The sequence below is a fragment of the Schistocerca serialis genome, chromosome 11 (assembly GCF_023864345.2).
Source record: "Schistocerca serialis cubense isolate TAMUIC-IGC-003099 chromosome 11, iqSchSeri2.2, whole genome shotgun sequence".
In the NCBI taxonomy this organism is placed as follows: domain Eukaryota; kingdom Metazoa; phylum Arthropoda; class Insecta; order Orthoptera; family Acrididae; genus Schistocerca; species Schistocerca serialis.
In genome coordinates this window covers 120,666,774-120,682,024 of record NC_064648.1, presented here as the reverse complement: position 1 = coordinate 120,682,024, position 15,251 = coordinate 120,666,774, and the positions used below count along the sequence as shown (strand labels likewise).

General features: G+C 42.9%; 1 protein-coding gene across 1 annotated transcript in view; it reads right to left on the bottom strand.

Moving 5' to 3' along the window:
* Positions 1 to 340: 340 nt before the first annotated feature.
* The window catches only part of LOC126427148 (ATPase family AAA domain-containing protein 3), a 106,988-nt gene continuing 92,077 nt past the window's right edge, over positions 341 to 15,251 (bottom strand). The window contains exon 10 of the mRNA XM_050089374.1: positions 341 to 994. Coding sequence (XP_049945331.1) covers positions 749 to 994 — 246 coding nt within the window. The 3' untranslated portion in view covers positions 341 to 748. The remainder of the gene's footprint in view (positions 995 to 15,251) is intronic.

The following is a 15,251-nucleotide window of genomic DNA, read 5'->3' as shown; positions in this document are numbered from 1 at the left end:
TTTAAGAATTTATTTGTAAAAGTATAGACAGTAGAAAATAAAATGTCCTGTGGTGCCTCTCCTGCTCCAAGTCGGTTTGTTTGACGTCATATCCCCCTAACTGAAGACAGCCAGCAAGAATAAATAAAAAACAACTTACTCTGTTTCAAAATTCATTTCTAAGTAATCAGTTGCTACAGTTCCACAGGTGCCACAACTAAGCTCATCAATCGCATACGAGACAAAGCAATATGTCCAGGTGTGGACTAGAATGCTCGCTCTTTCTGAGTGGCAGGAGTCAGTGGAAATTACGAGGAATGCAGGTGGTGTAGAAACAGGAAAATCGATTAAAACAAATACAAGTGTTGCAGCACTTTTATGAATCGCACGAACACGGCACGCTACAGGAATTGCAATATAACAGCAGAAGGATCAGTTCTGAGAAACTACAGGAAACGCCCGCGCAGCAGCGGGACGGCAGGTACATCTGCGTGCCGATACACGTACTCGGACCACATACGTACACATATATCCACGTGGCAAGTGAAAAAAATTAATAACAATAACAACAGATACACAACTGTCTTAACTCCGAATCGGAACGAGACGTCTTTCCTCAGTTCACTACAGCGTCGAGGCGATACGTCGGGAACGTGCCTCACAGACTACGTGCTCCATTCTGCATCCCACGGAGCCGGGCAGTGGCGTCCACGCACGTGACACTACAGCTGCCGTGCACCGCTCCGGGCGAGATCGCGCCCGTTCCTCGCTACGTCGGCGGCCGAGGGGCGTCTGCGAAGGTGGCGCCGACCTCCGGCGCGGCGGGTCGAGGCCGGTCGCCCAGGAGGATGCGCTCCACCTCCTGCGGGGTCAGCAGGCCGCGCAGGGGGTCCTCCGCGGCAGGCGGTGCGGAGCCGGGGGCCGGGGGCGCCTGCACCGCCGGCCGGTACGAGCCCTTCTCCAGGTACATCAGTGACTTGTGCTCGCGCCGCTCTTGCTCGCTCTGCCACTGCACCTGTGGTAACACAATCATTTGAAAGCTGTATATTATGCACATTTTGTTTCAGTGATTAAGTACGGTGTAATTTTCTGGGGGACTGAGAAAACTGATCTACTCAAAGCTTCTGGATTACAGAAAAAGGGTCATCCGAGCCACAGTGGGAGCTAAAAAGAAACAACACTGCAAGTCTTTATTTGAAAAGCTCAATTTAATGTCCATTCTGAGTGTGTATATGAAGTGAACAGAGAGGTAAGCCCACTTTTCAAGAAAACATGTTATATGGACATGGGTCTAGAAACACTATCTCCACATTAAAGCTGTTTCTACAAGGGTCACTCCAAAAGAAATGCACACTTTTTTATTTTTAAGTCCATCTTTTATTCTACATGTTTGAAAGTTTTACAGTGTGTAGATACATCCTTTAGGAACAATATTTTCATTTCTCCACATAATTTCCATCGCAACTGCCGTACGCCATCTTGGGACCAGTGCCTGTATACCCGGATGGTAAAATTCTGGACCGACCTATTGGAGCCTCTCTTTGGCAGCATGCACAGGGGAGTCATCATCTTCAAACCTTGTTCCACGAAGAGAGTCTTTCAGTTTCCCAAAGAGATGATAGTCACATGGAGCCAGGTCTGGACTGTAAGGCAGGTTTTTCAGTGTTGTCCATCCGGGTTTTGTGATCGCTTCCACGGTTTTTTGACTGACACGTGGCCGTGCATTGTTGTGTAACAGAACATGCTGCTTTTGCCGATGTGGTCGAACACAATTCGTTCACTGTGATGCGTCTGTCAGCAGTCACCAATTCGGTAACTCTCTGCACATTGTCTGGAGTGTGTGCAGTACGAGGACAATCCTCAGTATTGCCCTGCCCGCTTTCGTCACGTAACCTGCTCGACCACCGACTAACTGTACTGCGATCGACAGCAGCATCTCCGTACACCTTTTTCAACCTCTTGTGGATGTTTCCCACTGTCTCATTTGCACACTACAGGAATTCTATGACAGCACGCTGCTTCTGACAAAAGTCAAGTGTAGCAGCCATCTTGAAGACATGCTGTGATGGCACCACTCAGAGGAACAGGTAGAACTAAGTTTGAAAACAAGTGGGAAGGATGTATCTACACACTGTAAAACTTTCACACATGCAGAATGAAAAGTGCATTTTTACAAAAATATTGTGCATTTCTTTTGGAGTGACCCTCATATAACTCTTCAACACACAGTGTGAAACACACATGAAAAGAACTTTACAGCACAGTACCTCACACCTTCCTAAATGAAACGTTCAAAAATCCCTCCATTTGCGAGGAAGCGAGCATCAAACCTGACATGCTGATGTATGCCTGGAGAACTGTGTATTGTTTCACAGCCTTCCACAACAGGGCCACGAAGACAGCCTTATACCAGGATTCTGAACACCTGAGTGTTCAAATTCTGCCACACATAAAAGTCTAGTGGGTTGAGGCATGGAAACTGTAGAACCAGTTTGTCTCTACCTATCCATCTGTCACAGTATTTGTTGTTTAGAGGCCTTCTAACACTAACATTGGAATGAAGAGGAACACCACTGTACATGAAGTACAGGTTTTGTCTCTGGTTCTTGGAAGTGGTGGAAGGATTGGTGGATGTGAGAGGAAATGGCATACGAGATCTGTTTCCAGACTAGGACTGGGGGATAGTGTCTGTCTGTGAAGGCCTTGGTGAGATCCTCAGCACACTGGGCGAAGGAGTCCCTGTCACTACAGATACGCCATCCCCGGGTGTATGGAAGTAACTTTTTGGTGTGGAAGGGATGACATGTTGAAATACAGTTAATGTTGGTGGTTGGTGGGTTTAATGTGAAGAGAGGTGTGGATGGAGCCATCAGAGGTGAGGAGATCAACATCCAGGAAGGTGGCACTCTGGGTTGACGAGGACCAGGTGAAGAGGATAGGAGAGAAGTTGTTGAGGTTGTGAAGAACTGGACACACGGTGTCTTGGCCCTGAGTCCAGATCATGAAGATACTATCAATGAACCTGAATAATATTAGGGTTCTGACAGTTTGGGAGGCTAGAAAGGTCTACTCTAGATGGCCCATAAATAGGTTAGCACAGGAGGGTGGTTATGCCACAGATTTGTTCGTACATGTGCCCTTCAAAGGAGAAAAATTTTTGGGTTAGGTTACAGTCAATAAGGTGTGTGAGAAATGAGGTAGTGGGCTTGGAGTCTGAAGGAAACTGGGAGAGGTAGTTTTCAACAGCAGTTGATGAGGGATGTTGGTGTATAGGGAAGTGGCTTCAACAGTGATGAGTAGGGATCCAGGAGGTAAAAGGGTGCGGCTGGTGGAGAGTTGTTGAAGGAAGTGTTTGGCATCTTTGAAGTGGGGGGTTAGATTTCCAGCAACTGGCTGGGAGGTGTTGGTCAATTAGGGTCAAATCATTCCATGTAGGTTTTCACGGCCGGCGTCTTCATCAATAAACACTTCCGGGCTAAGTTGCCGTGGTCGATCTGTAGAACTTCTTCTCCCTGACGTTTCGTTCTCAACTACAGAGAACATCTTCCGAGGTGAGTCAACGACTGTCGTTGACTCACCTCGGAAGATGTTCTCTGTAGTTGAGAACGAAACGTCAGGGAGAAGAAGTTCTACAGATCGACCACGGCAACTTAGTCCGGAAGTGTTTATTGATGAATTAGGGCCAAAATTCTTTCAGTGGGGGCACAATAACCAGCTACAATGGGGTGTTCAAAATTGTTGGGTTTGTTAATTTTGGAGAAATGGATTCGGGGGAGAGGTTCTAAACGGGCCTAAGCCTTTAAGCACGGATTTGGAGGTTATGTTGAACTCTGCGATGAGCTCAGTCACAAGGAGTGTATAAGTGGAGGAGTCAGATAATTGGCAGAGGCCTTCAGCCAAGTAGTCACTGTGATTCATAACAACAATGACGGAACCTTTGTCTACAGGTGGGACAATTATGTCAGGATTTGTTTTGTGGTTGTGTACTTCTGCCCTTTCTTCTGCTGAAGGGTTGGTGTTTTGAGGGAGGGGCTAGGGAAGGTTGATGAGGCTAAGATGGAGGTAAGGAATTCCTGGAAGGTGACCAGCGAGTAGTTAGGTGGGGAGCATCATCGTTGGATGGTGGTATGAACTGGTAGAGTGAGGATTCAATGTTGGTATTAGGTTGGCTTTGGTTGGAGGATTGGTGGCAAGTAAGCGTTTCCTCTGTAAGGATCAGGAGGACAGTAGGTCACTGACTAGTCCAGCATGGGGAGTAGGGATAACGGTGAGGCCTTTGGATAGAACTGAAACTTCTGTGGGCTAAGGGTTTTGGTGGAAAGGTTAACAACAGTGTTACAGGAATGTTTAGGCTCTGCACTTGATGGATTTTGTTAGTAGGGACTGTTGGGGGTTGTGGCAAGTTGATAAGGTCAGCTAGGTAGGGTCTGTGTGCTATGAGGGGTTGACAAGAAGAAACACTGTAGGTAGAGTAGCAGTTGGGCAGTGGCGTCCCAAGGCGGCAGTAGAATGTCAGCAGGTTGGATTCCCATGGAGGTGCTGTCTGGGATGCTCCTCCAGGTGCTGCAGTGCAAGGGATTCAATTTCAGGGATGTTATGTATATGGCACATACTGCCCAGAAGTATTATCTTGCAGAGGGATCAGAGGTGGTTCTCTGATGCCTATGCTTGGAGATATGTTTTTGCAATAAGGTTTCTGAGGGCCAGAGACTGGTAGGATCTGAAAAGGAGAAAGTTACTCTGAAAGGAAGGGTGGGATCCAGAGATAGGAATCTTTTTTTGGGAGGGGGGATCCACAGTTCAGGTAGCATTTAAGAAACAGAATGTGGGGCTGGGGTTTAGCCAAGGAAAGGTATACTTTTCTAAACTGGTGCAGAAAGATGGAGCACGGGTCCATAGAGGTAGGAATGGCGTACGCGAAACGGGACCGATGTGGAAATGGGCAAATGAAGATGTTAGATGATTGTGAGGGGAACTCACACACACGTGACTTCTATCTCTGGCTTCTCGGGCCAGACAAACTAAAAAGTGTCAAACGAGAGCAATAATATGTAGTGGAGGAGAGATGGGGGAGGGGAGAAAAAGCAGGGTAGAGGTGGGGAAGAGGAAACATGCTGCCTGGTGGAACATGCGGGGACTAGTCGTGGCAGGGGAGGCTACGTGGCGCAGTGTCAGGCTTACGACCCACCCTCACAACGCCACTTCTGGCAGTACCTCACCTCCTACCTTCGTCAACAGACGGAATGGCTGCAGATGCAGAAAGCATTTTCAGTGTATGTACAGATTTTCAGAAATCCAAATCCATGATCTTTTCACAACTTTTTAGTGGAAGCTTAAAGCACAAGCTTGCGTTGCCTGCACTGCACACTTAAAGTACATGGAAGCTGAGCAAGTTCATTCCCCCACTCCTCAACACTCAACCTCTTCCTGCAGGAAACACACTACATTCTCCCCGCTCCCTCCATTCTACAGATGGCAAGTTATGATGTGGAAAAAATTTTTGGGCTGTGAAAAATGAATTTCACTCTGATTGGCGTTGTTGTTGTGGTGGTCTTCAGTCCTGAGACTGGTTTGGTGCAGCTCTCCATGCTACTCTATCCTGCGCAAGCTTCATCTCCCAGTACCTACTGCAGCCTATATCCTTCTGCATCTGCTTTGTGTATTCATCTCTTGGTCTCCCTCTACGATTTTTACCCTCCACGCTGCCCTCCAATACTAAATTGGTGATCCCTTGATGCCTCAGAACATGTTCTACCAACCAATCCCTTCTTCTAGTCAAGTTGTGTCACAAATTTCTCTTCTCCTCAGTTCTATTCAGTACCTCCTCATTAGTTATATGATCTACCCATCTAATATTCAGCATTCTTCTGTAGCACCACATTTTGAAAGCTTCTGTTCTCTTCTTGTCTAAACTATTTATCGTCCACGTTTCACTTCCATACATAGCTACACTCCATACGAATACTTTCAGAAAAAGACTTCCTGGCACTTAAATCTACACTCGATGTTAACAAATTTCTCTTCTTTAGAAATGCTTTCCTTGCCATTGCCAGTCTACATTTTATATCCTCTCTACTTCGACCATCATCAGTTATTCTGCTCCCCAAATAGCTAATCTAATTCCCTTAGCATCACCCGAGTTAACTCAACTACATTCCACAATCCTTGTTTTGCTTTTGTTGATGTTCATCTTGCATCCTCCTTTCAAGACACTGTCCATTCCATTCAACTGCTCTTCCAAGTCCTTTGCTGTCTCTGACAGAATTACAATGTCGTCGGCAAACCTCAAAGTTTTCATCTCTTCTCCATGGATTTTAATACCTACTCCGAATTTTTCTTTTGTTTCCTTCACTGCTTGCTCACTGATTGACCTTAATACCTTTAAAACAAGATTAAAATTAAAATAGTTTTATATTAATTATTAAAAACCTTTGATATACGTATTAAAGAGATTTAAACAGAAATTAAGTGGGCACAATTAGACACACAGCTGTTCTAGCCGATACTCCTCCAGCAAACCCATGTGCGAGCAGCACAGTCGTGGGCAGAGCTACAATTTATATGTCACCTCCACTGGGTGTATACACCGTAAATAGCTCAATGAAGCTAGGCCTCCAAATTTTTCCATTCGCACCCAGCCCTCGAGGTTGCAAATCACAGTAGCAGACGCTTTGCTAACATGGCTTGCACAGACGGACACACAAGTCCCCTACAGATACAAAAGACTTGTAAGAATTCTGGTGAATATTGTATGTCTAATTTTATTAAATGGACTGCTGGGTATTACATTTTTTGGGGTAGCGCTAACTTGCTACTCCATTCTAGAACCACACCTAACTGACACACACAAATTGATTCTGGCATTGTGTTAGTAGTAGTAGTAGTAGTAGAAGAAGAAGAGGCTGGGTTAGCAAATGGTTTAAAATGAGAGAGGTATATACATATGAAAACCTCTTAAAGGAAATGTCACACACAGAGCCTGATAATTACATCATCTTACTCTGAATTGGCAGTGAAACTTGATAAATGTTTTTGATTTTCTTCATTCCCACATAGAAAAATCAGCAAGCACTTGAAAGTTTATTTGCCTCTCCTTTGTCCCCTAATGACAGTTCTTCAAAATGCCACAAAGAGGGAATATAAAGCCTACATCATCTGTGGAAGAACTGAGAACTTCAATTTTTTTTTTTTATTTTATAGCATTCCTGCTTCTATGTTGTGCGTAGAATATTTATTTCCTATTTCCTGTGTGATATATGGATGGGAAATATGTGACATTTTTACCATTTTGGTAACTGCCAGTGCTAGTTTGCTTTTATTCTGGATCATAGTTTTCACTATTGTGGAAACCCACAATAAAATGAGACAGATTGTAATAAAACTCTTTTACACTAAACATATGTGGCAAAACTGACACAAGCAGTGTCATTCATGTCGTAAAATTTTCCATCAATCAAAATTTCTGTCACACATGCTCTATGTTTGACAACCATGCCAAACAGCACCATACACAGTCACATACACTGACATAAAAAGAAATCTCAACACCAAGAAGCAGTTGTGTGACAAACAAAAGATGGTAGGCATTTTTCTACATCTGAAAAATGATGCCACCGGTCGCATAAGAGTAGCAACATTGTGGGCCACGCTAATTACAGCCACGTACAATGTGCAACACATTTCTGGGCCACAACTGTTTAAACAGCCTTATTATGGCTACAAAATGTGTGAAAGCAAGCTATAGTGGAAGTGAGTGTGGCTCCCCCATATTTACATGCCACAAGCAAAAATGTTAGTAGGTAAAAGAGATATCCAGCTTCACAGTTGTACTCTTATTTAAGTAGTCAAACTACATCTGAAACTTATGAACTGATGCCAGATACATACTTCTCCAGGATCTTGAAACACTATTTTGAATATATCATAAAATTAATTGGCCAACAACTGGTAAGACCAATATCAATATGAAACACTGTATACCAGTTGCAATCAGATTGGGGATCACCTTTTTTTTTGTTACTGGTAATCCACATGGAAGTTTGACAGATCTCTTTTAAGTACACTTCTCACCAATATTCCTCCTGATACAAGGCGCCTACAACTCTTTGGTGGAAGGAGTCATGAAATTCATGAAGGAAATAACAAAGTTTGTGTTAAAGTTTACAGCAATTCACTACTACAGTGAGGGTATTATGAATTTCATAATTTATGCTACTATACAGGATGTTGAGTAATACGTGGGAAGCCTCTGGGGAATGGATAGAGGACTTTAAACGAAGCAGAATTTCTCTCTCTCTCTCTCTCTCTCTCTCTCTCTTTCTCTCTCTCTCTCTCTCTCTCTCTCTCTCTCTCTCAGCTACATATTTACTTTCTTGTTGTAACATGTTTGCTTCATTGTGTCTTTTTGTTTACAAATTTCCAGCTTGGTCCTACAGGTATTTTATCTTTTCAGGTGTTGCTTGTTTCCGAAGCTTGAAGTCAAAGACTTCTTACATTTATCTTAGTTGTATGGTACTAGCTAATACACAAATCCTTTCAGTATTGAGAACACAATCACTGGTGAAAGCTCACTTCACAGTTCTTATGGGACTGGTGTTGTGTCAACTGAACATTCTTCTCTCTCTAGGAACCGAATTGGCTTTTTAGAGGGTGGGCAACACCAAACAAGTGTGCATTAGTGACCTCAGCTCGAAAGTGACGTGTCATGTCCGACTGTGACGCCTGCTCATCAGTGTTGTTATTGGACTAATGTGTACTTCACATTTTTGGTTAGAATGCTTTCTAATCAGCACATGCTGAACATGCACCGGATGTGTGGACTTACAAACAGCAATGCTTCTGCAGCTGGACATTTGTATACTGAACAATACCCTAGATATTTACAGAAAAATAAAGACCTTTCAAAAGAATACATATACATCTTATGGAGACAGGCCCTTTTGAGAGGAGATTCTTTCATCGTGGAAGATCAAATAGTGACAGAACACTTGCTTTACAAGACTGAGTACTTCATGATATTGAAGACAATAACTGCTGTAGTACGGGAGAAATAGTAGAAAATAAGAATATGAGTCACTGAAACAGATTGTAAATCCATGAAAGCTCAGTCACTGGGGACGTGTTCAGTACCACACATTCTGTCTACCATACTACTCACTGACAAAGCACAATTTACCAGGGATGGAGTGCAGCACAGAATTTTCACAACACTTGTGTATGGACAAACTCAATAGCTGACAGTTGATAGTTGACGGTTGGAGGGATGACACATTATCTGCGAATCCAGTAATGCTGGCAACTGATGGGTTACGCATGGCGATCGTATCAACCTGTACCGCATCAAAACAGCCTGAAGATGACGCAATGAAGTGTCGAAACTGGTAGTGACAAAATAAAATAAAATCATAAGGACGGCTGTAGGTTTTTTATTTTTTGTCACGATTGACAAAAGATTCCGGAATAGTCCCCCATTCAGATCTCTGGGAGGGGACTGACATGGCGGCGGTGACCATGAGAAAAAGATTGAATAATCAACAACAGGATAATGTTCTACGAATCAGGGTGCGGAATGTCAGAAGCTTGAACATAGTAGGGAGACTACAAAATCTGAAAATGGAAATGCAAAGGCTCAATCTAGATATAGTGGTGGTCAATGAAGTGAAATGGAAAGAAGAAAAGGATTTCTGGTCAAATGAGTATAGGGTAATACAAACAGCAGCAGAAAACAGTAAAATGGGAGTAGGATTCGTTATGAATAGGATGGTAATGCAGAGAGTGTGTTACTGTGAGCAGTTTACTGATAGTGTTGTTCTTATCAGAATCGACAGCAAACCAGCACCGACAATGATAATTCAGCTATATATGCAGATGTCGCAAGTTGAAGACGAAGAGAGAGAGAGAAAGTATATGAGGATATTGAAAGGGTAATACAGTATGTAAAAGGAGATGAAAATCTAACAGTCTTGGGAGACTGGAATGGAGTTGTAGGAGAAAGAGTAGAAGAAAAGGTTACAGGAGAATATGGGTTTGGAACAAGGAATGAGAGAGGACAAAGATTAATTGAGTTGTGTAACAAGTTTCAGCTAGTAATAGCGAATTCTCTGTTCAAGAATCACAAGAGGAGGTGGTATACTTGGAAAAGGCCGCGTGATACGGGAAGATTTCAGTTAGATTACATTGTTGTCAGATAGGGATTCCGAAATCAGATACTGGATTGTAAGGCATACCCAGGAGCAAATATAGACTCAGATCACAATATAGTGGACATGAAGAGTAGGCTGAAGTTCAAGACATTAGTCAGGAAGAATCAATACGCAAAGAAGTGGGATACAGAAGTACTAAAGAATGACAAGATTCGCTTGGAGTTCTCTAACGCTATAGATACAGCAATAAGGAATAGCTCAGTAGGCAGTACAGTTAAAGAGCAAAGGACATCTCTAAAAAGGGCCATCACAGAATCTGGAAAGAAAAACATAGGTACAAATAAGATAACTGCGAAGAAACCATGGGTAAAAGAAGAAATACTTCATTTGATCAATGAAAGGAGGAAGTACAAAAATGTTCTGGGAAACTCAGGAATACAAAAATACAAGTCGCTGAATGAAATAAAAAGGAAATGCAAGGAAGATAAGATGAAATGGCTGCATGAAAAATGTGAAGAAATCAAAAAAGAAATTATTGTTGGAAGGGCAGACTCAGCATACAGGAAAGTCAAAACAACTTTCAGTAACATTAAAAGCAAGTGTGGTAACATTAAGAGTGCAATGGGAATTCCAATGCTAAATGGAGAAGAGAGAGCGGAAAGGTGAAAGAATACACTGAAAGTCTATGAGGGGGAAGATTTGTATGATGTGATAGAAGAAGAAACAGGAGTCGATTTAGAAGAGATAGGGGACCCAGTATTAGAATTAGAATTTAAAAGAGCTTTGGAGGATTTTAGGTCTAATAAGGCAGAAGGGATAGATAACATTCCAACATCATTGGGGGAAATGGCAACAAACTGACTATTCACGTTGGTGTGCAGAATGTATGAGTCTGGCGACATACCATCTGACTTTCGGAAAAATATCATCCACACAATACTGAAGACTGCAAGAGCTGACAAGTGTGAGAATTATCACACAATCAGCTTAACAGTTCATGCATCCAAGCTGCTGGTAAGAATAATTACAGAAGAATGGAAAAGAAAGTTGAAGATGTGCTAGATGACAATCAGTTTGGGTTTAGAAAAGGTAAAGGCATGAGAGAGGCAATTCTGACGTTACGGCTAATAATGGAAGCAAGGCTAAAGAAAAATCAAGACACGTTCATAGGATTTGTCAACCTGGAAAAAGCCTTCGACAATGTAAAATGGTGCAAGGTGTTCAAAATTCTGAGAAGAATAAGGGTAAGCTATAGGGAGAGATAGTTAATATACAATATGTACAATAGCCAAGAGGGAAAATAAGAGTGGACGACAAAGAACAAAGTGCTCAGATCAAAGAGGGATGTAGTCTTTCCACCCTACTGTTCAATCCATATATCGAAGAAGCAATGATGGAAATAAAAGAAAGGTTCAGGAGTGGAATTAAAATTCAAGGTGAAAGGATATTAATGACACTATTCGCTGATGACATAGCTATCCTGCGTGAAAGTGAAGAAGAATTACATGATCTACTGAAAGGAATGAGCAATGTAATGAATACAGAATATAGACTGACAGTAAATCAAAGAAAGACGAAAGTAATGAGATGCAACGGAAGTGAGAAACTTAACATCAGGATTGATGGTCACGAGTAGATGAAGTTAAGGAATTCTGCTATCTATCTTGGCAGTAAAATAACCAATGATGGATGTAGCAAGGAGGACATGAAAAGCAGACTAGTAATGGCAAAAACTACATTCCTGGCTAAGAGAAGTCTACTAGTATCAAACATAGGCTTTAATTTGAGGAAGAAATTTCAAAGAACATACATCTGCAGTACAGCATGGTATGGTAGTGAAACATGGAAACAGGAGAGAATCAAAGCATTTGAGATGCGGCACTACAGACAGATGTTGAAAATTAGGTGGACTGATAAAGTGAGGAGTAAGGAAGTTCTGTGCAGAATCTGAGAGGAAACAAGTATGTGAAATACACTGACAAGGAGAAGGGATAGTATGATAGGACATCTGTTAGGACATCAGGGAATGACTTCCATGGTACTAGAGGGAATGGTAGAGGGCAAAAACTGTAGAGGAAGGCAGAGATTGGAATACCCCTAGTGGGATGTGGAAAACCGCCTAAAAACCACATCCAGGCTGGCCGGCATAGCGGCCCTCGTCGTTAATCCACCGGGTGGATTCGATCCGGGGCCAGCGCACCTACCAGATTCCAGGAAGCAGCACGTTAGCACTCTCGGCTACCCTGGCGGGTGGTTGCAAATATGTAAACGTGAAGAATAAATTTACTTTTCAGCACACCTTCATACACGAAACAGAAGCTGTAGTTGAGAAGGGAGAGAGATGGAGCTGTAGCCTCTCTGAAGTGTTATTCAACCTGTACATTAAGCAGATAGTAAAAGAAATTAAGGACAAAATAAAAAAGAATTAACTGATTGATTGAGGGGGATAGGGACTAAACAGCGAGATCATCAGTCCTGTGGTTCCAAAGTTACACACTGAAGAGAGAGGGTCCACTAAAAGTGGGGAGAGAGGAGTCAGACTATAAAACGAGGAAGTTAAAACACAAATAGTAGAAGGTATAAAACGGTAGTCCAAATCTAAAAACAGGGAACACAGAGGGATAAAAGGGTGATCTTTGCAAGTGGGGGTGGTCATGGGTCTCAGACTGAGAAAGCATGAAGACAGACCACAACTACAGCCAACCAGCCAGCTCCTGATACAGGAGCAAAGCAAAACCTTATATCTGAAAATAAAAGCCACTTTCACAGAGGAAACTGAGGACCGATTCGACAATCTGTGAATCATCCGCCAATATTAAATTTAAGGAATCTGGAAAACTATACTTAGTACAAAGGGTCAAAAGAAGGGGACATTCCAACAATATATGGAATACTGTCAGTCTGGCTCCACAACCACAGCTTGGGATGGTTCGTTATGCAAGAGGAAGGTTTATCTGTTTAGCAAGAGTATTAGAAGGCAGATTTCAGACTACCTGACAGATCAAAACGAAAATTTCTGTTCCGACACTGACAATGTTGAGTGTTTATGGAAAAAGTTCAAGGCAATCGTAAAATGCGTTTTAGACAGGTACGTGCCGAGTAAAACCGTGAGGGACGGGAAAAACCCACCGTGGTACAACAACAAAGTTAGGAAACTACTGCGAAAGCAAAGAGAGCTTCACTGCAAGTTTAAACGCAACCAAAACCTCTCAGACAAACAGAAGCTAAACGATGTCAAAGTTAGCGTAAGGAGGGCTATGCGTGAAGCGTTCGTGAATTCGAAAGTAAAATTCTATGTACCGACTTGACAGAAAATCCTAGGAAGTTCTGGTCTTACGTTAAATCAGTAAGTGGCTCGAAACAGCATATCCAGACACTACGGGATGATGATGGCATTGAAACAGAGGATGACACGCGTAAAGCTGAAATACTAAACACCTTTTTCCAAAGCCGTTTCACAGAGGAAGACCGCACTGCAGTTCCTTCTCTAAATCCTCGCACAAACGAAAAAATGGCTGACATCGAAATAAGTGTCCAAGGAATAGAAAAGCAACTGGAATCACTCAATAGAGGAAAGTCCACTGGACCTGACGGGATACCAATTCGATTCTACACAGAGTACGCGAAAGAACTTGCCCCCCTTCTAACAGCCATGTACCGCAAGTCTCTAGAGGAACGGAGGGTTCCAAATGATTGGAAAAGATCACAGATAGTCCCAGTCTTCAAGAAGGGTCGTCGAGCAGATGCGCAAAACTATAGACCTATATCTCTGACGTCGATCTGTTGTAGAATTTTAGAACATGTTTTTTGCTCGAGTATCATGTCGTTTTTGGAAACCCAGAATCTACTATGTAGGAATCAACACGGATTCCGGAAACAGCGATCGTGTGAGACCCAACTCGCTTTATTTGTTCATGAGACCCAGAAAATATTAGATACAGGCTCCCAGGTAGATGCTATTTTTCTTGACTTCCGGAAGGCGTTCGATACAGTTCCGCACTGTCGCCTGATAAACAAAGTAAGAGCCTACGGAATATCAGACCAGCTGTGTGGCTGGATTGAAGAGTTTTTAGCAAACAGAACACAGCATGTTGTTATCAATGGAGAGACGTCTACAGACGTTAAAGTAACCTCTGGCGTGCCACAGGGGAGTGTTATGGGACCATTGCTTTTCACAATATATATAAATGACTTAGTAGATAGTGTTGGAAGTTCCATGCGGCTTTTCGCGGATGATGCTGTAGTATACAGAGAAGTTGCAGCATTAGAAAATTGTAGCGAAATGCAGGAAGATCTGCAGCGGATAGGCACTTGGTGCATGGAGTGGCAACTGACCCTTAACATAGACAAATGTAATGTATTGCGAATACATAGAAAGAAGGATCCTTTATTGTATGATTATATGATAGCGGAACAAACACTGGTAGCACTTACTTCTGTAAAATATCTGGGAGTATGCGTGCGGAACGATTTGAAGTGGAATGATCATATAAAATTAATTGTTGGTAAGGCGGGTACCAGGTTGAGATTCATTGGCAGAGTGCTTAGAAAATGTAGTCCATCAACAAAGGAGGTGGCTTACAAAACACTCGTTCGACCTATACTTGAGTATTGCTCATCAGTGTGGGATCCGTACCAGATCGGTTTGACGGAGGAGATAGAGAAGATCCAAAGAAGAGCGGCGCGTTCGTCACAGGGTTATTTGGTAACCGTGATAGCGTTACGGAGATGTTAAATAAACTCAAGTGGCAGACTCTGCAAGAGAGGCACTCTGCTTCGCGGTGTAGCTTGCTCGCCAGGTTTTGAGAGGGTGCGTTTCTGGATGAGGTATCGAATATATCGCTTCCCCCTACTTATACCTCCCGAGGAGATCACGAATGTAAAATTAGAGAGATTAGAGCGCGCACGGAGGCTTTCAGACAGTCGTTCTTCCCGCGAACCATACGCGACTGGAACAGGAAAGGGAGGTAATGACAGTGGCACGTAAAGTGCCCTCCGCCACACACCGTTCGGTGGCTTGCGGAGTATAAATGTAGATGTAGATGTAGATGTAGAAGAGGAAACAGTGAGTGAGTCTGGTATGACCAACACACAGACAGCATAAGACAGTGGACTCCTTCCATCAGGAGT